Source organism: Salvelinus alpinus, unplaced genomic scaffold, assembly GCF_045679555.1.
Source record: "Salvelinus alpinus unplaced genomic scaffold, SLU_Salpinus.1 scaffold_40, whole genome shotgun sequence".
Taxonomy (NCBI): domain Eukaryota; kingdom Metazoa; phylum Chordata; class Actinopteri; order Salmoniformes; family Salmonidae; genus Salvelinus; species Salvelinus alpinus.
Window position 1 is genome coordinate 3,053,871 of NW_027255981.1, and position 24,526 is coordinate 3,078,396.

At 39.7% G+C, this 24,526-nt stretch overlaps 3 protein-coding genes across 3 annotated transcripts in view; 1 reads left to right on the forward strand and 2 right to left on the reverse strand.

Moving 5' to 3' along the window:
* Nucleotides 1–24,526, forward strand: part of LOC139567014 (zinc finger protein 180-like) — a 740,647-nt gene that overhangs the window by 618,141 nt on the left and 97,980 nt on the right. The window lies entirely within an intron of this gene.
* The window catches only part of LOC139567006 (zinc finger protein 180-like), a 497,856-nt gene that overhangs the window by 420,448 nt on the left and 52,882 nt on the right, over nucleotides 1–24,526 (reverse strand). The window lies entirely within an intron of this gene.
* On the reverse strand, nucleotides 1,109–10,659 carry LOC139566999 (zinc finger protein ZFP2-like). Its single transcript, XM_071388409.1, has 2 exons — nucleotides 10,040–10,659; nucleotides 1,109–4,007 (listed from the first exon to the last, which is right to left on the reverse strand). Exons 1-2 carry the CDS (start codon nucleotides 10,419–10,421, stop codon nucleotides 2,797–2,799), a joined length of 1,593 nt encoding a protein of 530 aa, XP_071244510.1. The 5' UTR covers nucleotides 10,422–10,659; the 3' UTR covers nucleotides 1,109–2,796.

Here is a 24,526-nt window from a genome sequence, read left to right on the forward strand (position 1 = left end):
GGTTTGGGAAACCGTGGAGGAGAGGGCTTTGGACCTCATCTCAGTGAGTTTAGGTTGGGGAAACCGTGGAGGAGAGGGATTTGGACCTCATCTCAGTGAGTTTAGGTTGGGGAAATCCGGAGGAGAGGGCTTTGGACCTCATCTCAGTGAGTTTAGGTTGGGGAAACCGTGGAGGAGAGGGCTTTGGACCTCATCTCAGTGAGTTTAGGTTGGGAAACCGTGGAGGAGAGGGCTTTGGACCTCATCTCAGTGAGTTTAGGTTGGGGAAACCGTGGAGGAGAGGGATTTGGACCTCATCTCAGTGAGTTTAGGTTGGGGAAACCGTGGAGGAGAGGGATTTGGACCTCATCTCAGTGAGTTTAGGTTGGGGAAACCGTGGAGGAGAGGGATTTGGACCTAGTTCATGACATTGAGGAGGAGAGAGCAGCTGTAACACAGTACCTGGTCTAGTACATGGCATTGAGGAGGAGAGAGCAGCTGTAACACAGTACCTGGTCTGGTTCATGACATTGAGGAGAGAGCAGCTGTAACACAGTACCTGGTCTAGTACATGGCATTGAGGAGGAGAGAGCAGCTGTAACACAGTACCTGGTCTGGTTCATGACATTGAGGAGAGAGCAGCTGTAACACAGTACCTGGTCTAGTACATGGCATTGAGGAGGAGAGAGCAGCTGTAACACAGTACCTGGTCGAGTACATGACAATGAGGAGAGAGCAGCTGTAACACATTACCTGGTCTAGTACATGACATTGAGGAGGAGAGAGCAGCTGTAACACAGTACCTGATCTAGTTCATGGCATTGAGGAGGAGAGAGCAGCTGTAACACAGTACCTGGTCTAGTACATGACATTGAGGAGGAGAGAGCAGCTGTAACACAGTACCTGGTCTAGTTCATGGCATTGAGGAGAGAGCAGCTGTAACACAGTACCTGGTCTAGTACATGACATTGAGGAGGAGAGAGCAGCTGTAACACAGTACCTGGTCTAGTACATGACATTGAAGAAGAGAGAGCAGCTGTAACACAGTACCTGGTCTAGTTCAAAGGGACAATGGGGATACTAAGATGACTGATTGGTCAGTCATTGGGTTCATTTGTTTTGCAATATGTTCAAGTCAAATCAAGCTTTATTTATACAGCACATTTCAGACATGGATGCGACACAATGGCTTCACAGGTAAAAACATAAAAAAATGAAAATAAACAAATATTTAGTACACAACAAACATAAGAGGATAAAAAACAGAAGAACAACAACTGAAAGACTAATGAGCATCCTATGGAAATGCCATTGATTAAAATATTAATAATTTGATGCAATATCCAACCCAAAATATAAGCTTGTTTTATAGGAGGGGCTCTGAAAGACACTATGGGGGTGTCCATTGAAAGTTGACTAGTAACAACAACTGGGACATAAAAGATACCCACCATGAGACCCACCAAGAAGCGACAAACAAAAGAAAAACCCACACCAAACTTAAAGACAGGAAGCAAACCAAAAAGGTGGAGCAACTAAAGGTGTTGACTCTCCACATCTATCAAGACAACTGGAGCACTGGGCCAGACACTCTTAAATAGAACCTGGACCAGCTCAGGTGAAACACCTTCCCACTAACGAGATGGACAAGCCAGCACAGGTGTAACACATACTGACTAACGAGGTGACACCAATCAGTTCGTCATACGTGCTAACGAGCTATATGTGCTGACGAGCTATACATGCTAAAGTCCAACCTCAAAACATAAATGGAAAAACCAAAGACTGTAACTCCTTCCCTTCAGGACAACAAATATATTTTATATTTATGACTCAATTTATAAGGATTGTTAATAAAATTGATTATAGACCGATTTATTATACTTTATTATGTGTATAAAGCTGCAGGTACGTTGAAATTAAATAGTTTTCTTTTCAACTTTCAACTAAAACCAAACTTATATGGCATAGTCTTATTTTCAATTACATTTTGCTAGGTGGGATATCCCCAATGTCACAGTTTAAACGTGTCCAAATCAATAGTCCAAATGCAGAAACAGTTTGTGATAAATTGAAAACCTAAACGTAAAATGTACTATATACACAAACATCTGCCACAATAATCGTATTACTTGTATTTTTTAAAACAAGCACCGTATAAACTGCACAAGCACCAAAAACGCTGTTGTTTTGACAAGTAGCAATAAATAGCTGATATAGATTAGGGGGGAAATCAGGTTGTATGTGCTGTTGAAACTAACACAACTAAAAAAACACATGGAAATGGGAGATATCTTTTACCTCACTGGTTAGAGGACAACCTGCAGAAGACAGTCAGCTACATTTTAGAGTGATGCATTTAAATTTAGGGATCGCTAAACAAAGGAACCCAACACTTATTTGTCATCATCTCATCGATATCACATTGACATCAATTGTGGGAGATGAGGTTGCACGTCCTGTTAAAACTAACCGACCAAAAACCACACGGAATCTGGGAATAATGTGTACATCACTGGTTAGAGGACAATTTGTAGAAAACAGCTAGCTACATGTTGATTCAAGTGGGTTGCCAACATGGTAAGTGTAACACAGCTGTGTTTTTGTTAGTCACTTTTTGTTAAATCTCATAAATAGTACTCTTCCATTTCAGAGCCTGGATTATCCCCGAGGATAATATCCATATCATGTTGAAATCAATAGAACAGGGGGCAAACATTTAGGGTTCTACATTGTGACATCATTACAATACTCCTACTACAATGTTAAAACATTCTACATTGTGACATTATTTCATTGATATCATGAAACAACTCTTCATGTATGTATTTTCTGATGTTTGATCAGCGATCTGTTATCAGAGTATCTCTTGTCACATTGATCACAGCTATGATATTTCTCTCCTGTGTGTGTTCTCTGGTGTACAATAAGACGGCTAGATGTAACAAAACTCTTCCCACATTGACCACAGATATAAGGTTTCTCTCCTGTGTGTTTTCTCTGGTGCACTGTCAGCTCTCCAGATTGACCAAAACTTTTCCCACATTGACCACAGCTATAAGATTTCTCGCCTGTGTGTGTTCTCTGGTGTACAGTAAGATTGCAAGATGCAGCAAAACTCTTCCCACATTGACCACAGCTATAAGGTTTCTCTCCTGTGTGTGTTCTCTGGTGTAGAGTCAGATTTCTAGATGCAGCAAAACTCTTCCCACATTGACCACAGCTATAAGATTTCTCTCCTGTGTGTTTTCTCTGGTGCACTGTCAGCTCTCCACATTGACCAAAGCTCTTCCCACATTGACCACAGCTATACGGTTTCTCTCCTGTGTGTGTTCTCTGGTGCAGAGTAAGATTGAAAGATGCAGCAAAACTCTTCCCACATTGACCACAGCTATAAGGTTTCTCTCCTGTGTGTGTTCTCTGGTGTTGAGTCAGCTGGCCAGATTGAACAAAACTCTTCCCACATTGACCACAGCTATAAGGTTTCTCTCCTGTGTGTCTTCTCTGGTGTAGAGTAAGAGAGACAGATGTTGCAAATCTCTTCCCACATTGATCACAGCTATAAGGTTTCTCTCCTGTGTGTGTTCTCTGGTGTAATGTCAGATTGCTAGATGCAGTGAAACTCCTCCCACATTGATCACAGCTATAAGGTTTCTCTCCTGTGTGTGTTCTCTGATGTCGAGTCAGAGAGCCAGATGTAGTAAAACTCTTCCCACATTGATCACAGCTATAAGGTTTCTCTCCTGTGTGTGTTCTCTGGTGTTGAATCAGCTGGCCAGATTGAACAAAACTCTTCCCACATTGACCACAGCTATAAGGTTTCTCTCCTGTGTGGATTCTCTGATGAATTTTAATGCCTGATGAGGTGAATCTCTTCCCACAGTCAGAGCAGCAATGAGATTTCTTGCCTATGGGTCTCTGCTGGTGTTTCTTGAGGTGTTCTGATCTGGAGAGACTCTTCTCTGCCTCGTCAGCATCATGATGTTGTTGAGGCTCCCCAGAGGATCCACGATAGTCACATCTCTCTCCTGTGTGAACGACAATGTCAGATGGTAACAGGCCCACAACAGAAGAAATCCACTGTTTATTTGAGATAAAAGGTGATGCCCAGAGCGTAGCCATGAAGTTGAACAACAAATTACGTCTGTTAGATTATGACAATTGTCTTGTTTTCACATTAGTAGTAACATCGATGATTGTAGGCTAGAAATAAGTTATTCAAGTTGTTGAAATCCTAAGCACTGTGCCAGACAACTTCTGGTCTCCAATATAGGCCCCTTTCTGTGTTTGCTAAAATTGTGGCATGAGTGCGATGCACACAATTTGGTTGCAGAATCACCACCCTGCTAATGAGGAAACCACTATTTATGGATGTAGTATATCTGGTAATGAGGAAACCACTAGTTATGGATGTAGTATATCTGGTAATGAGGAAACCACTAGTTATGGATAAAGTATATCTGTTAATGAGGAAACCACTAGTTATGGATGTAGTATATCTGCTAACGAGGAAACCACTAGTTATGGATGTAGTATATCTGGTAATGAGGAAACCACTAGTTATGGATGTAGTATATCTGCTAATGAGGAAACCACTAGTTATGGATGTAGTATATCTGCTAACGAGGAAACCACTAGTTATGGATGTAGTATATCTGCTAACGAGGAAACCACTAGTTATGGATGTAGTATATCTGGTAATGAGGAAACCACTAGTTATGGATGTAGTATATCTGCTAACGAGGAAACCACTAGTTATGGATGTAGTATATCTGCTAACGAGGAAACCACTAGTTATGGATGTAGTATATCTGCTAATGAGGAAACCACTAGTTATGGATGTAGTATATCTGGTAATGAGGAAACCATTAGTTATGGATGTAGTATATCTGCTAATAAGGAAACCACTAGTTATGGATGTAGTATATCTGCTAATGAGGAAACAACTAGTTATGGATGTAGTATATCTGCTAACGAGGAAACCACTAGTTATGGATGTAGTATATCTGGTAATTAGGAAACCACTAGGTATGGATGTAGTATATCTGGTAATGAGGAAACCACTAGTTATGGATGTAGTATATCTGGTAATGAGGAAACCGCTAGTTATGGATATAGTATATCTGGTAATGAGGAAACCACTAGTTATGAATGTAGTATATCTGCTAATGAGGAAACCACTAGTTATGGATGTAGCATATCTGGTAATGAGGAAACCACTAGTTATGGATGTAGTATATCTGGTTGTAGAAATTCCTCCCTGCTAATGAGGAAACCACTAGTTATGGATGTAGTGTATCTGGTAATGAGGAAACCACTAGTTATGGTAGTAGTATATCTGGTAATGAGGAAACCACTAGTTAAGGATGTAGTATATCTGGTAATGAGGAAACCACTAGTTATGGCGGTAGTGTATCTGGTTGTAGAAATTCCTCCCTGCTAATGAGGAAACCACTAGTTATGGATGTAGTATATCTGCTAATGAGGAAACCACTAGTTATGGATGTAGTATATCTGCCTGGAGCAAAAATGGTCAGTGAAGATTTTAGTTTTCCACAATGTATTCTGAATATTACAGCGCATTATCAGCGCAAGATCAGGAGTGCTACTGAAGGAAACTCACATTAAGCTCTGTGTCTATTTACTAATTCACCACCGTGGGGGAAAACTCAGGGGAGTTCTCATAGGCTGACAGCAAATATAGCCTCCATTTACAGGTTGCTTATGAGTGCACTTCACATTACTTTTGGATTATAATTGTAAGCCTCGTTTGAATGTCCTGCTTAATATAATGTTTGTGTTATTGTTGCAAATCAACTGCTTCATACTTTTCTTTTCTTTTTAAACACTTAAAATGCTATTTGGCTAGCTTTGCCATCAGCCTGACAATGAGGGTTTGTCCACTAAGTGTTTAACAAAACTTCACCTAACAATAACATAGACCTACTGTAGGACCCATAACTTCACCTAACAACAACATAGACCTACTGTAGGACCCATAACTATAACATAGACCTACTGTTGGACCCATAACTTCACCCAACAACAACATAGACCTACTGTAGGACCCATAACTATAACATAGACCTACTTTAGGACCCAAAACTTCACCTAACAACAACATAGACCTACTGCAGGACCCATAACTTCACCTAACAACAACATAGACCGAGGACTATAAATCATTTAATATTTCAGGTGAAACATGGAAACTAAAATGTCTTTGTCATGACATTTCATAACCTGATCACCAGATAATTTTGTCAATAATCCCACTAGGCTACTCTGTAATGTGTTGTCATTCTAAATGTCCTGAATAAAGGAAAATAGCTGTGTGTGTTGTACAATAGCCCATCCATCAAGGAACAGTTCTCTACACATTATGAGCTAAGTATCTCCGTGTCCAAACAGACTAATGAGACCCTACTGTAAATCAAGCAGACAATAACATTATAAACATCAATTTGTTAGGGATGTTGGATTCAACGTGGAGCACGGCATAACTGTCTTTACCAGAGTAATGAATGAAGAAGCACTTTGGTTGTTGTTGGATGTTGTGATGTTTGTCATGATACTGTCATTCAGAAAATTATTTCCTGGATCAGCTGATGATAGTTGAACATGTGACTGTAACTAAACAGCTACAGTATTAAGAATTATGTGTAATTATTGAAGAACCGCGTTAATGACAGTATCCAGTTGGCTGTTGTCAATAAAGTTAAGGTGACTCTCGGTTAGAACCATTGGATTTAGCAAACTCTGAAATTATTTAGGATTTCTGTGCCCATGAAAACTGTTTTCCCAGCGTAACATAAGGAGCCACTAAATTAAATGTAGTTCGAGTGCATTTTTTAAACTTAGACTTGCACTGTTGGTTAGAGCCTGTAATTCAGCATTTCACTGTATGGTCTACTACACCTGTTGTATTTGGCACACGTGACAAATACATTTCGATTTGATAGAAGTAGGAGTAGTCTACCCGTCCTGCGCGCAAATGTAGGCCTATAAATGTGCTAATGTGGGGATGTCTGATAGTATTTCTGATTGTCTTAAGCACCACCACTAATGAGCTGTGGAGCTTCTCAAAGTAATTTTTTCTTCACCTCAAACAGCAAGTAAACAAAGTCTAATCAAAATCAATTGTGAATGACAATAGTTCCTCAAAGTATTTTCGTAAAATATTTCCAGCTCTCAGCCTTTCGATAACCACTCAGCATTAAAGGGAAAAACGTAATGCTCTGATCCAGTGGAAATGTTATAAAACACCTGATTACTTCTTATTCTTTGCACAAATAGCCAACAGCTTGCTATCTCAACTTTTGGGCCCGACCCAGTTGATAGTTGATACAATGTTTCAAGTTTGTTGTAGACATGCCATGTGCAGCAAATGTGAATTATTGGATATTTATTTTTATCAGGATATTTTCTACCTGCAGGCTGTGATGTTTTTATTTGTTGGCTTTATGTAGACTATTTTTACATAGTTGGCAATGGCAATAAAAGTTACTTTTAGATTTGCATAATTTTCATTTAGATTTAGATAGAATGTAAATTAATCACAGACAATAATTTTGAGATACTATTATAAATTAAATTAAACTGTTCCAGTAAAATGTGAATACGAAAATCAGAACTGGCACCAGATCTGTAGAAATGGTCAGATAAATTAGCACCAAAAGGAAAAGGGTTGCTGACTGCTGGTGTAGCCTATTACCAGAAACTATAGGAGCATAACGACTGCTGGTGTAGTCTATTACCAGAAACTATAGGAGCATAACGTCAGAATTTACAAAGGCCAGCAGCAGCAGAAGGAGTAGGCTAAGGAAGAGTTTTTTTCTGATGGTTAGGCTATCTTGTTTCAGAGGGGTGTCATCAATAGCCCATAATGACAAAGTGAAAACAGGTAATAAACAGAAATACCTTATTTACATAAGTACTCAGACCCTTTGCTATGAGACTCAAAATTGCTTTCAGGTGCATCCTGTTTCCATGAATCATCCTTGAGATGTATCTACAACTTGTTCGGAGTCCACCTGTGGTAAATTCAATTGATATGATATGATTTGGAGCACACACCTGTCTATATGTGGTCCCACAAATGACAGTGCATGTCAGAGTGAAAACCAAGCCATAAGGTCGAAGGAACTGTCCCTAGAGCTCCTAGACAGGATTGTGTCGAGGCACAGATGTAGGGAAGGGTACCAAACAAAATTCTGCAGCATTTAAGGTCCCCAAGAACACAGTGGCCTCCATCATTCTTTAATGGAATAGTCTTCCTAGAGCTGGTCACCCAGCCAAACTGAGCGATTGGGGGATAAGGGCCTTGGTCAGGGAGGTGACCAAAAACCTGATGGTCACTCTGACAGAGCTCCAGAGTTTCTCTGTGGAGATGGGAGAACCTTCCAGAAGGACAACCATCTCTGCAGCACTCCACCAACCAGACCTTTATGGTAGTGTGGCCAGATGGAAACCACTTCTCAGTAAAAGGCACATGACAGCCTGCTCGGAGTTTGCCAAAAGGCACCTCAAGGACACTCAGACCATGAGAAACAAGACTCTCTGGCTTGATGAAACCAAGATTGAACTCTTTGGCCTGAATGCCAAGAGTCACGTCTGGAGGAAACCTGGCACCATCCCTACGGTGAAGCATGGTGGTGGCCGCACATGCTGTGGGGATGTTTTTCAGCAGCAGGGACTGCGAGACTAGTCAGGATCGAGGGAAATATTAACGGAGCAAAGGGCAGAGAGATCCATGATGAAAGACCTGCTCCAGAGTGCTCAGGACCTTAGACTGGAGGCGAAGGTTCACCATCCAACAGTACAACGACCTTAAGCACACAACCAAGACAACACAGGAGTGGCTTCGGGACAAGTCTCTGAATGTCCGTGAGTGGCCCAGCCAGAGCCCGGACTTGAGCCCGATCTAACATCTCTGGAGAGACCTGAAAATAGCTGTGCAGTGATGTTCCCCATCCAACCTGACAGAGCTAGAGATGATCTACAGAGAACAAGTTAATTATCTCACATTTGTATTGTTGTGCTTCTTGTTCACGGAGGGTAATTCATGCCAATGTTCTTTTCTTTAAGCTGTTAATACGAATCGAAAGGAGTTTCCAATATCCTCATTTCTTAAAGTATTTCTGGTGATAGCAAGTGATAGTGATACACAAGCTAGGTCTATTTGAAACATTGCCATCCCATGGCAGCATTTACCAGCCACCAGGTTCAGAAGCTTTAAAACCACATAAAACATATTTGAAAGTATTGTTTGAAATAATTTTGATGTGAAAGAATTTGAAATTATTTTGATGTGATATGAAAGTATTAGAAATTATTTTGATGTGATATATAAGTATTGTGTGAAATTATGTTGATGTGATATGAAAGTACAGCGATTTATGTTTCTAGAAAATGTATCGCAACTGAGGATTGATTCACATTTAGATGGAATATTTGACTATTTTAGCTACCAGAGCCAGTCTACCTCTGAAAATAGCATACAGTCCTTGGACCTTGAGGAGTAACAGGGGCAGCAATCAGCAGTAGAAACAATAACAAAGCGTACTTCATGCCCGTTTCGTTAAAAAGCCGAAGGATGGGTCTTGAGAAATGCAACGATCCATGATATCAACATTCTAGTTTTAACCATGTTTTGAGGATATACCGTGTTTGTTTATATTTACTGACAAACATTGGAGTAAAAAAAAGCTAATATTTTGGGTTCTGATGGGGTACGACAGCTCATGAGGCATTTATAAGTGAATTCTTAAAGAAACAATGGGAACATATCATTAATGTATCAGTCCCAAAATGGATGTAACAACTGCTGATTGCCCCTTTAAGACTACATATTGGGCTAATCTAATAGGAGATATTGAGGACTACAGTATTTCAGGCATTGTCATTGGATGCATTTGATCAATTGTTAACGTTTTGTTGATTGTCCACTCTTGATGTTCTACACGTTACAGTGTAGCTTCAGCCATTCTTACAGAACAACATTAAAGTGTAGAACCCCTTTACTGCATATTGGTTCAACGACTGCAGAGACGGTACTTACTGGTGTTAAACAGATCTCCAACCTCCTCTTCTTCCTCCTCCAATGTGACAGTCATCTCCCCCTCCTCCTCTTTCACTCCAAAAACTGCATTCTCCTCTTTCTCTTCCTCCTCTTCTTTTACTGTAACATCTTCCTCCTCTTTCACGCTGAACGCGTCTTCCTCCAATTTCACTGAAACGTCTTCCTCTTCTTTCACTCTGAACGCATCTTCCTCTTCTGTCTCTGTAACGTCTTTCTCTTCTTCTTTCACGGTAACAACCTCACCCTCTACTTGTTTTTGTATTGTAACATCCTTCTCTTCCTCCTCCTCTTTCACGAGAGCTTCTTTCCCCGTCCAGCAGACCTCATCTTCTTTATCAGGAGAGTAGCTTAGTGAACTCATGGTCGGAGATGTTAGCTAGCTAGCATTAGCGACTAGCCTAGTTCTAAGCTAATTTAGCAAACCAGCTAGCTGAAAAACAACGTAAATATATAATCAAATGGGCCAACAAGTACATACGACAGAAGTGTGTTTAATACACAGCGACTAATATACACCAAAAACAGTGTAAAGAGCGTGAATGTTGTATCTATGTTTGCTAGAAAGCTACCGAGGTGTCTGACTAGCTGTTGTTGTTGTAGGAGCGTCCCGTCCACTAGATTATACGTCACTCTGGCAGCATCGCCTGAACCTAAAAGACGCACATCGCCATCTGCTGACTGGAGTGGGCAACGCAGTTGAGGAACCAAAAGTACATTTTTCATTTATTTCATAAAAGTTTAATATTAAATTAAGTCGTTCAAAGAGAAGCATGTGTTGATTGATTCGTGTTTAATGAGTGAGAGTTTAAAACAAACTTTACACCCACTACACATTTGCATTGAACCATACTTCTGACATGGGTCATTTTGACCCCAGATGCATATCTTTTATCATAGCCAAAATGTGGTTTATTCAATTCTTCCAATTTTTCATGACTTTGTCAATCAACTTGTTCTTAATAAATCTAAATCATGGTTTAGTGTTTCTGTATCAAAACGGACTTTTAACAAATTCAAATCCTTTGGAGTCATTTTGACCCCAGCCAAAAGCACCTTTGATAAATAGGATGTTTATTTGAAATCGAAATCACATTTTATTGGTCACATAGACCTGTTTAGCAGATGTTATTGCGGGTGTAGCGAAATGCTTGTGTTTCTAGCTCCGACAGTGCAGTAATATCTAACAAGTGATATCTAACAATTTCACAACATACAGTATAACCAATACACACAAATCAAAGTATTTGAATCTAAGTTTCTCTGTAGACATGATCCATCCCACCAGAGGGTGGAGGGGCACCTGTATCAGTGGTTTTGACCAGATAGACACCTGCAGACACACAGTATAGTGCCTCCCATGTACTCTCCTAAGATTGGACTTTTCTATACCACGTATCACGTGACTGTGTACAAAACTGCCAATAGTAGAAAACTCTGCCAGTGGTATACAGCACATTCGTAATGTATTCAGACCCCTTCACTTTTCCACATTTTGTTACGTTACAGCCTTATTCTAAAATTGAATAATTATTTCCCCTCATCAATCTACACACAATACCCCATAATTACATCACAATACCCCAAAATGACAATCCCCCCCCAAAAAAATTCACATTATTGCAAATTTATTTAAGTATTCAGACCTTTTACTATGAGACTCGAAATTTAGCTCAGATGCATCCTGATTCCATTGATCATCCTTGAGATGTTTCTACAACTTGATTGGAGTCCACTTGTGGTAAATTCAATTGATTGGAGATGATTTGGAAAGGCACAGACCTGTCTATATAAGGTCCCACAGTTCACAGTGCATGCCAGAGCAAAAACCAAGCCATGAGGTCAAAGGAATTGTCCATAGAGCTCTGAGACAGGATAGTGTCGAGGCACAGATCTGGGGAAAGGTACCAAAAAATGTCTTCAGCATTGAAGGTCCCCAAGAACACAGTGGCCTCCATCATTCTTAAATGGAAGAAGTTTGAAACCACCAAGACTCTTCCTAGAGCTGGCCGCCCGGCCAAACTGAGAATTCGGGGGAGAAGGGCCTTGGTCAGGGAGCTCCAGAGTTCCTCTGTGGAGATGGGAGAACCTTCCAGAAGGACAACCATCTCTGCAGCACTCCACCAATCTGGCCTTTATGTAGCAATGATTAAATTGTCAATATTTATTTCAATGGACAATTCTGTGAACTGTTCTGTGAAAGGTGTAGGCTAGAGATGACATGCAGGAACTTGCAGGGATTTGTAGTCTTGCATGTCATCTACTTTGATGCTAATTAGCATTTTAGAATCCGAGAGTAAAGAGACACAAAAATCTTGATACAAGTATTTGTATTTATTATGTATTCACATTAGTTCCTGCCAAGGCAGCAGCTACTCTTCCTGGGGTTTATTATGGATCCCCATTAGTTCCTGCCAAGGCAGCAGCTACTCTTCACGTTATTTAACCTCAATGTCATCTTGTTTTTACATGGCATTGTAGATTTTACAATGTACAAATACAATATGTATTTTGGATGTTTTCAGTGTATTTTTAACCCTTTCAGACAATGGATTAATCGTAAATTAAAGTTCTCAAGTCTGACAGCCCAAACAAAAACACAAATTCTCAGTCAAAAACACAAGTCAGAACACAGTCTCTCGATTCTCTCATGTGTTTTCAGGTCCTGTGACTGGGAAAATGTCTTTCCACAATGAGAGCAGTGGTATGTCTTCTCCTCCTGTGTATTTGTATGTATTCATTCATGCTCTTTCAGGTACCTTAACCGGGTAAATCTCTTTCCACAGTGGGAGCAGTGGTGCATCTTTTTTCCTGTGTGTGTCCTCTCATGCTGGTTCAGGTTTCCTAACTGGGCAAAATGCTTTCCACAATGGGAACATTGGTAAGGCTTTTCTCCTGTGTGTATTCTCTCATGCTCCTTCAGGCTCCCTAACTAGGTTCAACTCTTTCCACAATGGGAACATTCAAAAGGCTTTTCTCCTGTGTGTGTCCTCTCATGCCTTTCCACGCCCCCGTAACCACTTAAAACTCTTTCCACACAAGGCGCAGTGGTAAGGATTCTCTTCTGTGTGTATTCTCTTATGTGTTTTCAGGCTCCCTAACTGAGTACAACTCTTTCCACACTGGGAGCAGTGACGTCGTCCTGCTGGTTTGGACGTCTCAGGGTCTGGTTCCCCTGAAGGACTCTTCCTGCTGTCAGAAGGAGAGTCTGGTCTCTCTCCTGTCAAAGACAAACAGATTATTTAATTAAACAGACTTGAATGAAACCTCCACATGATAAACTTCCTATGACGTTTAATCTAGACTAGATCCCTCAATCACCTGAAGTCAGTTTTCACAAGTATTATTAAACCGACTTCAAAATGCAGGTCTCTGTGTGCTTCTTAGGATGTCCAGGCAGGTGATTCACTTCTAACTTAAGTCTAGCAGGTGTTTACATGGTTTGACACATCTGCCAGGTGATTAAAAATCTAATTTCAGTACCAGTGTATTATATATTTTTTTTTTCACCAATGTCATGAAATCTAATTGCAACTCCTCTACGGACTCGGGGGAGAGGCGAAGGTCGAGAGCCATGCGTCCTCCGAAACACGACCCTGCCAAGCCGCACTGCACATCTTGACACACTGCTCGCTTAACCTGGAAGTGATACTGCCTGGATTAGAACCATAAAATGATGCAGCTGATGATCATTAGATTAGAATCAGGGACTGTAGTTACGCCTCTAGTGACGCCAATGACAAGCATACCCATTACATGATGCAGCCACCACCATGCTTGAAAATATGTAGTCAGTGATGTGTTGAATTTGCCCCAAACATAACGCTTTTGTATTCAGGATATAAAGTTAATTTCTTTGCCACATTGTTTTTCAGTATTACTTTAGTGCCTTATTGCAAACAGAATGCATGTTTTGGAATATTTGTATTCTGTACAGGCTTCCTTCTTTTCACTCTGTCATTTAGGTTAGTATTGTGGAGTAACTACAATGTTGTTGATCCATCCTCAGTTTTCTCCTATCACAACCATTAAACACTAACTATTTTAAAGTCACCATTGGCCTCATGGTGAAATCCCTGAGCGGTTTTCTTCCTCTCCAGCAACGGAGTTAGTGACTGGGTATATTGATACACCATCTAAAGTGTAATTAATAACTTCACCATGCTCAAAGGGATATTCAATGTCTGCTTTTTTTTACCCATTTACCAATACATGCACTTCTTTGCGAGGCGTTGGAAAACCTCCCTGGTCTTTGTGGTTGAATCTGTGTTTGAAATTCACTGCTCGACTGAGGGACATTACAGATAATTGTATGTGTGGGGTACATAGATGAGGTAGTCATTCAAAAATCATGTTAAACACTATTGTTGCACACAGAGTGAGTCCCTGCAACTTATTATGTGACTTGTTAAGGAAAATCTTTACTCCTGAACTTATTTAGGCTTTTAATTACATTTGTAAACATTTCCAAAAACATAATTCCACCTTGACATTATGGGGTATTGAATCCATTTAACCCCAGTATCTCTACTTGCACATTCATCTTTTGCTATTCACATTCACATTCCCTACCATTCCAGTGTTTAATTGCTATATTGTAATTACTTCGCCACCATGGTCTATTTATTGCCTAACCTCTCTTATCCTACCTTATTTGCACATGCTGTATATAGATTTTTCTACTGTATAATTGATTGTATGTTTGTTTATTCCATGTGTAACTCTGTGTTGTTGTATGTGTCAATGCAAATGAGAACTTGTTCTCAACTAGTCTACCTGGTTAAATAAAGGTGAAGTAAAAATACATTCTAAATTCAGGATGTAACACAACAACATGTGGGACAAGTCAAGGGGTGTGAATACTTTCTGAAGTCTCTGTATATATAAAACTCCCCCCACCCAGCAATCTAATAGTATCAGTAAAATCTGTTGAAATAAAACCACAGATAAATATACCTAACATAGTACAATCTAATAGCATCAGTAAAATCTGTTGAAATAAAACCACAGAAAAATATACCTAACATAGTACATCTATTAAACAATACATCACAATACATCAGAAATAGTTACACATTATAGAGATCCATTCATGGATGTACAGGTCTGTTGGATAAACCTTCAGAAATAGTTACACATTATAGAGATCCATTCATGGATGTACAGGTCTGTTGGATAAACCTTCAGAAATAGTTACACATTCTAGAGATCCATTCATGGATGTACAGGTCTGTTGGATAAACCTTCAGAAATGTCCGCTGCTGATTTCTTCCAGGTGTCCATAGCGGACACCCTGGCCCTGTGAATCCTGGCCTTGGACAAATTCTCAGTCAGAAACACAAGTCAGAACACAGCCTCTCTATTCTCTCGTGTGATTTCAGGTCCTCTGACTGGGAAAATGTCTTTTCACAATGAGAGCAGTGGTATGTTGTCTCCTCCTGTGTATTAGTATGTTGGAAAGGCTTTACTCCTGTGTGTTTTCTCTCATGCTTTTTCAGACTCCCTGACCACCTAAAACTCTTTTCACACTGGGAACATTGGAAAGGTTTTTCTCCTGTGTGTGTTCTCTCATGCGTTTTCAGGCTCACTAAACACCTAAAACTCTTTCCACAGTGGGAACAGTGATAAGGCTTCTCTCCAGTGTGTGTTCTCTCATGCCCAACCAGGGCCCCTAACTGAGTAAAATTCTTTCCACAGTGAGAACAGTGGAAGGGCTTTTCTCCTGTATGTATTCTCTCATGCATTTTCAGGCTCCCTAACCACCTAAAACTCTTCCCGCTGTTAGAGTCTGGTCTCTCTCCTGCCAAAAGACAAACAGATTATGTAGTTAAACAGAGAGATCTGAATGAAACCTGCATTAAATAAAATTGTCTTCCTATGAGGTTTAATCTAGGCCAAATCCCTCAATAACCTGAGGTCAGTCTTCACAACATTACATCATTAAAAATAAACTTGGTGATTTTTAAAAACAAATGATGTAGAGCTCCAAATCTAATCTCTCAGGGAATGTCATGTTTACAGGCTGAGCAGAGCTCTATAATAATAGATCATGTCATGGTTATAGGCTGAGCAGAGCTCTATAATAATAGACAATGTCATGTTTATAGGCTGAACAGAGCTCTATAATAATAGATACTGTTATGTTTATAGGCTGAGCAGAGCTCTATAATAATAGATAATGTCATGTTTTAGGCTGAGCAGAGCTCTATAGTAGATAATGTCATGTTTATAGGCTGAACAGAGCTCTATAATAATAGATAATGTTATGTTTATAGGCCGAGCAGAGTTCTATAACAATAGATAATGTCATGTTTACAGGCTGAACAGAGCTCTATAATAATAGATAATGTCATGTTTACAGGCTGAGCAGAGCTCTATAATAATAATGTCATGTTTTAGATCGAGCAGAGCTCTATAATAATAGATAATGTCATGTTTACAGGCCGAGCAGAGCTCTATAATAATATATAATGTCATGTTTTAGGCTGAACAGAGCTCTATAATAATAGATAATGTCATGTTTACAGGCCGAGCAGAGCTCTATAATAATAGATAATGTCATGGTTATAGGCTGAGCAGAGCTCTATAATAATAGATAATGTCATGTTTACAGTCTGAGCAGAGCTCTATAATAATATATAATGTCATGTTTACAGTCTGAGCTCTATTATCTGTCTATAGCTTGACAACATTCATCTGTTTTCATGATATGTATTATCTAACTCACAATTTCTTTCCTTTTTGGTTACTAAGCAGTTATATCGACATTTAGCAACTACGTTAAACTAGCAACATTAGCAAACCCGTTAGCTATATTTCAGAGGTTAAAAGTTGGATATTAAATTAAATGTGGTCTGTCACACAGTCGAATTTTACAATATACAGAATGTCCCACAAAATGTGTACATAATACTTTTTGGAAAACTCTCTTAACCTAACTTACATGAATTGCAATAAAAATCAGTGGTCAGCTAGCAGGGTGTATGTAGTCGTAGTTAATATTATTATTTTTTCTTGTTGACTATTTTAATTGAAATCATTCACGGTAAGGTAGTTATGTTTGATAAATAAAACACACAAGAAGCCATATGTATGTTACATTAAAGGGCCAATGCAGCCGTTTTTAATCTCAACATCAAATCTTTTCTGGGTAACGATGATGTAACTTCCTGGTTTTGTTTAAAAAAATGTTCACTCTCTGGGTGTTCACTCCCCCCCACGGGTTACTATAGCAACACACATCACAACCCCACGGGTTACTATAGCAAAACACATCCCCTGTCATTTATATGTTGTTTGTCAATTCTGATTGACATTAAAGTTGTGAATAGTATAGTAGTGGTACTAGTAGTAGAGCTAGTACAATAAAAAGGTGTGGAGACCATCATAGTAAAGTAGTGGAGCTAGTACAATAACAACGTGTGGAGACCATCATAGTAAAGTAGTGGAGCAAGTACAATAACAAGGTGTGGAGACCATCATAGTAAAGTAGTGGTACTAGTACAATAACAAGGTGTGGAGACAATCATAGTATAGTAGTGGTACTAGTAGTGGAGCTAGTACAATAACAAGGTGGAGACCATCATAGTATAGTAGTGGAGCTAGTACAATAACAAGGTGTGGAGACCATCATAGTATAGTAGTGGAGCTAGTACAATAACAAGGTGGAGACCATTATAGTATAGTAGTGGTACTAGTAGTGGAGCTAGTACAATAACAAGGTGTGGAGACCATCATAGTATAGTAGTGGAGCTAGTACAATAACAAGGTGTGGAGACCATCATATTATAGTAATGGAGCTAGTACAATAACAAGGTGTGGAGACCATCATAGTATAATAGTGGAGCTAGTACAATTACAAGGTGTGGAGACCATCATAGTATAGTAGTGGAGCTAGTACAATAACAAGGTGTGGAGACCATCATAGTATAGTAGTGGAGCTAGTACAATAACAAGGTGTGGAGACCATCATAGTATAGTAGTGGTACTAGTAGCAGAGCTAGTACAATAACAAGGTGTGGAGACCATCATAGTAAAGTAGTGGAGCTAGTACAATAACAAGGTGTGGAGACCATCATAGTATAGTAGTGGTACTAGTAGTAGAGCTAGTACAATAACAAGGTGTGGAGACCATCATAGTATAGTAGTGGAGCTAGTACAATAACAAGGTGTGGAGACCATCATAGTATAGTAGTGGAGCTAGTACAATAACAAGGTGTGGAGACCATCATATTATAGTAATGGAGCTAGTACAATAACAAGGTGTGGAGACCATCATAGTATAGTAGTGGAGCTAGTACAATTACAAGGTGTGGAGACCATCATAGTATAGTAGTGGAGCTAGTACAATAACAAGGTGTGGAGACCATCATAGTATAGTAGTGGAGCTAGTACAATAACAAGGTGTGGAGACCATCATAGTATAGTAGTGGTACTAGTAGCAGAGCTAGTACAATAACAATGTCTGGAGACCATCATAGTAAAGTAGTGGAGCTAGTACAATAACAAGGTGTGGAGACCATCATAGTATAGTAGTGGTACTAGTAGTAGAGCTAGTACAATAACAAGGTGTGGAGACCATCATAGTAAAGTAGTGGAGCTAGTACAATAACAAGATGTGGAGACCATCATAGTAAAGTAGTGGAGCTAGTACAATAACAAGATGTGGAGACCATCATAGTAAAGTAGTGGAGCAAGTACAATAATAAGGTGTGGAGACCATCATAGTATAGTAATGGAGCTAGTACAATAACAAGGTGTGGAGACCATCATAGTGTAGCAGTGGTACTAGTAGTGGAGCTAGTACAATAACAAGGTGGAGACCATCATAGTAAAGTAGTGGAGCAAGTACAATAACAAGGTGTGGAGACCATCATAGTATAGTAGTGGAGCTAGTACAATAACAAGGTGTGGATACCATTATAGTATAGTAGTGGTACTAATAGTGGAGCTAGTACAATAACAAGGTGTGGAGACAAGCATAGTATAGCAGTGGCACTAGTAGTAGAGCTAGTACAATAACAAGGTGTGGAGACCATCATAGTAAAGTAGTGGAGCTAGTACAATAACAAGGTGTGGAGACCATCATAGTATAGTAGTGGAGCTAGTACAATAACAAGGTGTGGACACCATCATAGTATAGTAGTGGCACTAGTAGTAGAGCAAGTACAATAACAAGGTGTGGAGACCATCATAGTAAAGTAGTGGAGCTAGTACAATAACAAGGTGTGGAGACCATCATAGTATAGTAATCGTACTAGTAGTAGAGCTAGTACAACAACAAGGTGTGGAGACCATCATAGTAAAGTAGTAGAGCTAGTACAATAACAAGGTGTGGAGAACATCATAGTATAGTAGTGGAACTAGTAGTGGAGCTAGTACAATAACAAGGTGTGGAGACCATCATAGTAAAGTAGTGGAACTAGTACAATAACAAGGTGTGGAGACCATCATAGTATAGTAGTGGAACTAGTACAATAACAAGGTGTGGAGACCATCATAGTATAGTAGTGCAGCAAGTACAATAACAAGGAGGAGACCATCATAGTATAGTAGTGGAGCTAGTACAATAACAAGGTGTGGAGACCATCATTGTATAGTAGTGGAGCTAGTACGATAAGGTGTGGAGACCATCATAGTATAGTAGTGGTACTAGTACAATAACAAGGTGTGGAGACCATCATAGTATAATAGTGGAACTAGTACAATAACAAGGTGTGGCCACCATCATAGTATAGTAGTGGAGCTAGTACAATAACAATGTGGAGACCATCATAGTATAGTAGCGGTACTAGTAGTGGAGCTAGTACAATAACAAGGTGTGGAGACCATCATAGTATAGTAGTGGTACTAGTAGTGGAGCTGGTACAATAACAAGTTGTGGAGACCATCATAGTATAGTAGTGGTACTAGTAGTGGAGCTAGTACAATAACAAGGTGTGGAGACCACCATAGTATAGTAGTGGAGCTAGTACAATAACAAGGTGTGGAGACCATCATTGTATAGTAGTGGAGCTAGTACAATAACAAGGTGTGGAGACCATCATAGTAAAGTAGTGGTACTAGTACAATAACAAGGTGTGGAGACCATCATAGTATATTAGTGGTACTAGTAGTGGAGCTAGTACAATAACAAGGTGGGGACCATCATAGTATAGTAGTGGTACTAGTATTGGAGCTAGTACAATAACAAGGTGTGGAGACCATCATAGTAAAGTAGTGGTACTAGTAAAATAACAAGGTGTGGAGACTATCAAAGTATAGTAGTGGTACTAGTAGTGGAGCTAGTACAATAACAAGGTGGAGACCATCATAGTATAGTAGTGGTACTAGTAGTGGAGCTAATACAATAACAAGGTGTGGAGACCATCATAGTATAGTAGTGGAGCTAGTACAATAACAAGGTGTGGAGACCATCATAGTATAGTAGTGGTACTAGTAGTAGAGCTAGTACAATAACAAGGTGTGGAGACCATCATAGTAAAGTAGTAGAGCTAGTACAATAACAAGGTGTGGAGAACATCATAGTATAGTAGTGGAGCTAGTAGTGGAGCTAGTACAATAACAAGGTGTGGAGACCATCATAGTAAAGTAGTGGAGCTAGTACAATAACAAGGTGTGGAGACCATCATAGTATAGTAGTGCAGCTAGTACAATAACAAGGAGGAGACCATCATAGTATAGTAGTGGAGCTAGTACAATAACAAGGTGTGGAGACCACCATAGTATAGTAGTGGAGCTAGTACAATAACAAGGTGTGGAGACCATCATAGTATAGTAGTGGAGCTAGTACAATAACAAGGTGTGGAGACCATCATAGTAAAGTAGTGGTACTAGTACAATAACAAGGTGTGGAGACCATCATAGTATATTAGTGGTACTAGTAGTGGAGCTAGTACAATAACAAGGTGGGGACCATCATAGTATAGTAGTGGTACTAGTATTGGAGCTAGTACAATAACAAGGTGTGGAGACCATCATTGTAAAGTAGTGGTACTAGTAAAATAACAAGGTGTGGAGACTATCATAGTATAGTAGTGGTACTAGTAGTGGAGCTAGTACAATAACAAGGTGGAGACCATCATAGTATAGTAGTGGTACTAGTAGTGGAGCTAATACCATAACAAGGTGTGGAGACCATCATAGTATAGTAGTGGAGCTAGTACAATAACAAGGTGTGGAGACCGTCATAGTAAAGTAGTGGAGCTAGTACAATAACAAGGTGGAGACCATCATAGTACAGTAGTGGAGCTAGTACAATAACAAGGTGTGGAGACCATTATAGTATAGTAGTAGAGCTAGTACAATAACAAGGTGTGGAGACCATCATAGTATAGTAGTGGTACTAGTAGTAGAGCTAGTACAATAACAAGGTGTGGAGACCATCATAGTAAAGTAGTAGAGCTAGTACAATAACAAGGTGTGGAGAACATCATAGTATAGTAGTGGAGCTAGTAGTGGAGCTAGTACAATAACAAGGTGTGGAGACCATCATAGTAAAGTAGTGGAGCTAGTACAATAACAAGGTGTGGAGACCATCATAGTATAGTAGTGCAGCTAGTACAATAACAAGGAGGAGACCATCATAGTATAGTAGTGGAGCTAGTACAATTACAAGGTGTGGAGACCATCATAGTATAGTAGTGGTACTAGTAGTAGAGCTAGTACAATAACAAGGTGTGGAGACCATCATAGTAAAGTAGTGGAGCTAATACAATAACAAGATGTGGAGACCATCATAGTAAAGTAGTGGAGCTAGTACAATAACAAGATGTGGAGACCATCATAGTAAAGTAGTGGAGCAAGTACAATAATAAGGTGTGGAGACCATCATAGTATAGTAATGGAGCTAGTACAATAACAAGGTGTGGAGACCATCATAGTATAGTAGTGGAGCTAGTACAATAACAAGGTGTGGAGACCATCATAGTATAGTAGTGGTACTAGTAGTAGAGCTAGTACAATAACATGGTGTGGAGACCATCATAGTAAAGTAGTGGAGCAGGGACAATAACAAGGTGTGAAGACCATCATAGTACAGTAGTGGAGCTAGTACAATAACAAGGTGTGGAGACCATCATAGTATAGTAGTGGACCGAGTACAATAACGAGGAGACCATCATAGTATAGTAGTGGAGCTAGTACAATAACAAGGTGTGGAGACCATCATAGTATAGTAGTGGAGCTAGTACGATAAGGTGTGGAGACCTTCATAGTATAGTAGTGGTACTAGTACAATAACAAGGTGTGGAGACCATCATAGTATAATAGTGGAGCTAGTACAATAACAAGGTGTGGCCACCATCATAGTATAGTAGTGGAGCTAGTACAATAACAAGGTGGAGACAATCATAGTATAGTAGTGGTACTAGTAGTGGAGCTGGTACAATAACAAGGTGTGGAGACCATCATAGTATAGTAGTGGAGATAGTACAATAACAAGGTGGAGACCATCATAGTATAGTAGTGGAGCTAGTACAATAACAAGGTGTGGAGACCATCATAGTATAGTAGTGGAGCTAGTACAATAACAAGGTGTGGAGACCATCATAGTATAGTAGTGGAGCAAGTACAATAACAAGGTGTGGAGACCATCATAGTATAGTAATGGAGCTTGTAATGGAGCTAGTACAATAACAAGGTGTGGAGACCATCACAGTATAGTAGTGGATCTAGTACAATAACAAGGTGGAGACCATGATAGTATAGTAGTGGAGCTAGTACAATAACAAGGTGTGGAGACCATCATAGTATAGTAGTGGTACTAGTAGTGGAGCTAGTACAATAACAAGGTGTGCAGACCATCATAGTACAGTAGTGGAGCTAGTACAATAACAAGGTGTGGAGACCATCATAGTAAAGTAGTGGAGCTAGTACAATAACAAGGTGGAGACCATCATAGTATAGTAGTGGAGCTAGTACAATAACAAGGTGTGGAGACCATTATAGTATAGTAGTAGAGCTAGTACAATATAAAGGTGGAGACCATCATAGTATAGTAGTGGTACTAGTAGTGGAGCTAGTACAATAACAAGGTGTGGAGACAATCATAGTATAGTAATGGAGCTAGTAATGGAGCTAGTACAATAACAAGGTGTGGAGACCATCATAGTATAGTAGTGGTACTAGTAGTGGAGCTAGTACAATAACGAGGAGACCATCACAGTATAGTAGTGGAGCTAGTACAATAACAAGGTGTGGAGACCATCATAGCAAAGTAGTGGTACTAGTACAATAACAAGGTGTGGAGACCATCATAGTGTAGCAGTGGTACTAGTAGTGGAGCTAGTACAATAACAAGGTGGAGACCATCATAGTAAAGTAGTGGAGGAAGTACAATAACAAGGTGTGGAGACCATCATAGTATAGTAGTGGAGCTAGTACAATAACAAGGTGTGGATACCATTATAGTATAGTAGTGGTACTAGTAGTGGAGCTAGTACAATAACAAGGTGTGGAGACAAGCATAGTATAGCAGTGGCACTAGTAGTAGAGCTAGTACAATAACAAGGTGTGGAGACCATCATAGTAAAGTAGTGGAGCTAGTACAATAACAAGGTGTGGAGACCATCATAGTATAGTAGTGGAGCTAGTACAATAACAAGGTGTGGACACCATCATAGTATAGTAGTGGCACTAGTAGTAGAGCTAGTACAATAACAAGGTGTGGAGACCATCATAGTAAAGTAGTGGAGCTAGTACAATAACAAGGTGTGGAGACCATCATAGTATAGTAATCGTACTAGTAGTAGAGCTAGTACAACAACAAGGTGTGGAGACCATCATAGTAAAGTAGTAGAGCTAGTACAATAACAAGGTGTGGAGAACATCATAGTATAGTAGTGGAACTAGTAGTGGAGCTAGTACAATAACAAGGTGTGGAGACCATCATAGTAAAGTAGTGGAGCTAGTACAATAACAAGGTGTTGAGACCATCATAGTATAGTAGTGGAACTAGTACAATAACAAGGTGTGGAGACCATCATAGTATAGTAGTGCAGCTAGTACAATAACAAGGAGGAGACCATCATAGTATAGTAGTGGAGCTAGTACAATAACAAGGTGTGGAGACCATCATTGTATAGTAGTGGAGCTAGTACGATAAGGTGTGGAGACCATCATAGTATAGTAGTGGTACTAGTACAATAACAAGGTGTGGAGACCATCATAGTATAATAGTGGAACTAGTACAATAACAAGGTGTGGCCACCATCATAGTATAGTAGTGGAGCTAGTACAATAACAATGTGGAGACCATCATAGTATAGTAGTGGTACTAGTAGTGGAGCTAGTACAATAACAAGGTGTGGAGACCATCATAGTATAGTAGTGGTACTAGTAGTGGAGCTGGTACAATAACAAGGTGTGGAGACCATCATAGTATAGTAGTGGTACTAGTAGTGGAGCTAGTACAATAACAAGGTGTGGAGACCACCATAGTATAGTAGTGGAGCTAGTACAATAACAAGG

Bases quoted from the DNA above. Each gene is read 5' to 3' on its own strand.
- LOC139566999 (XM_071388409.1), bottom strand. From the start codon at position 10,421: ATGAGTTCACTAAGCTACTCTCCTGATAAAGAAGATGAGGTCTGCTGG. The intron at 4,008-10,039 runs GTAAGTACCGTC...TCGTTCACACAG, and splicing joins TGGAGATCTGTTTAACACCA to GAGAGAGATGTGACTATCGT.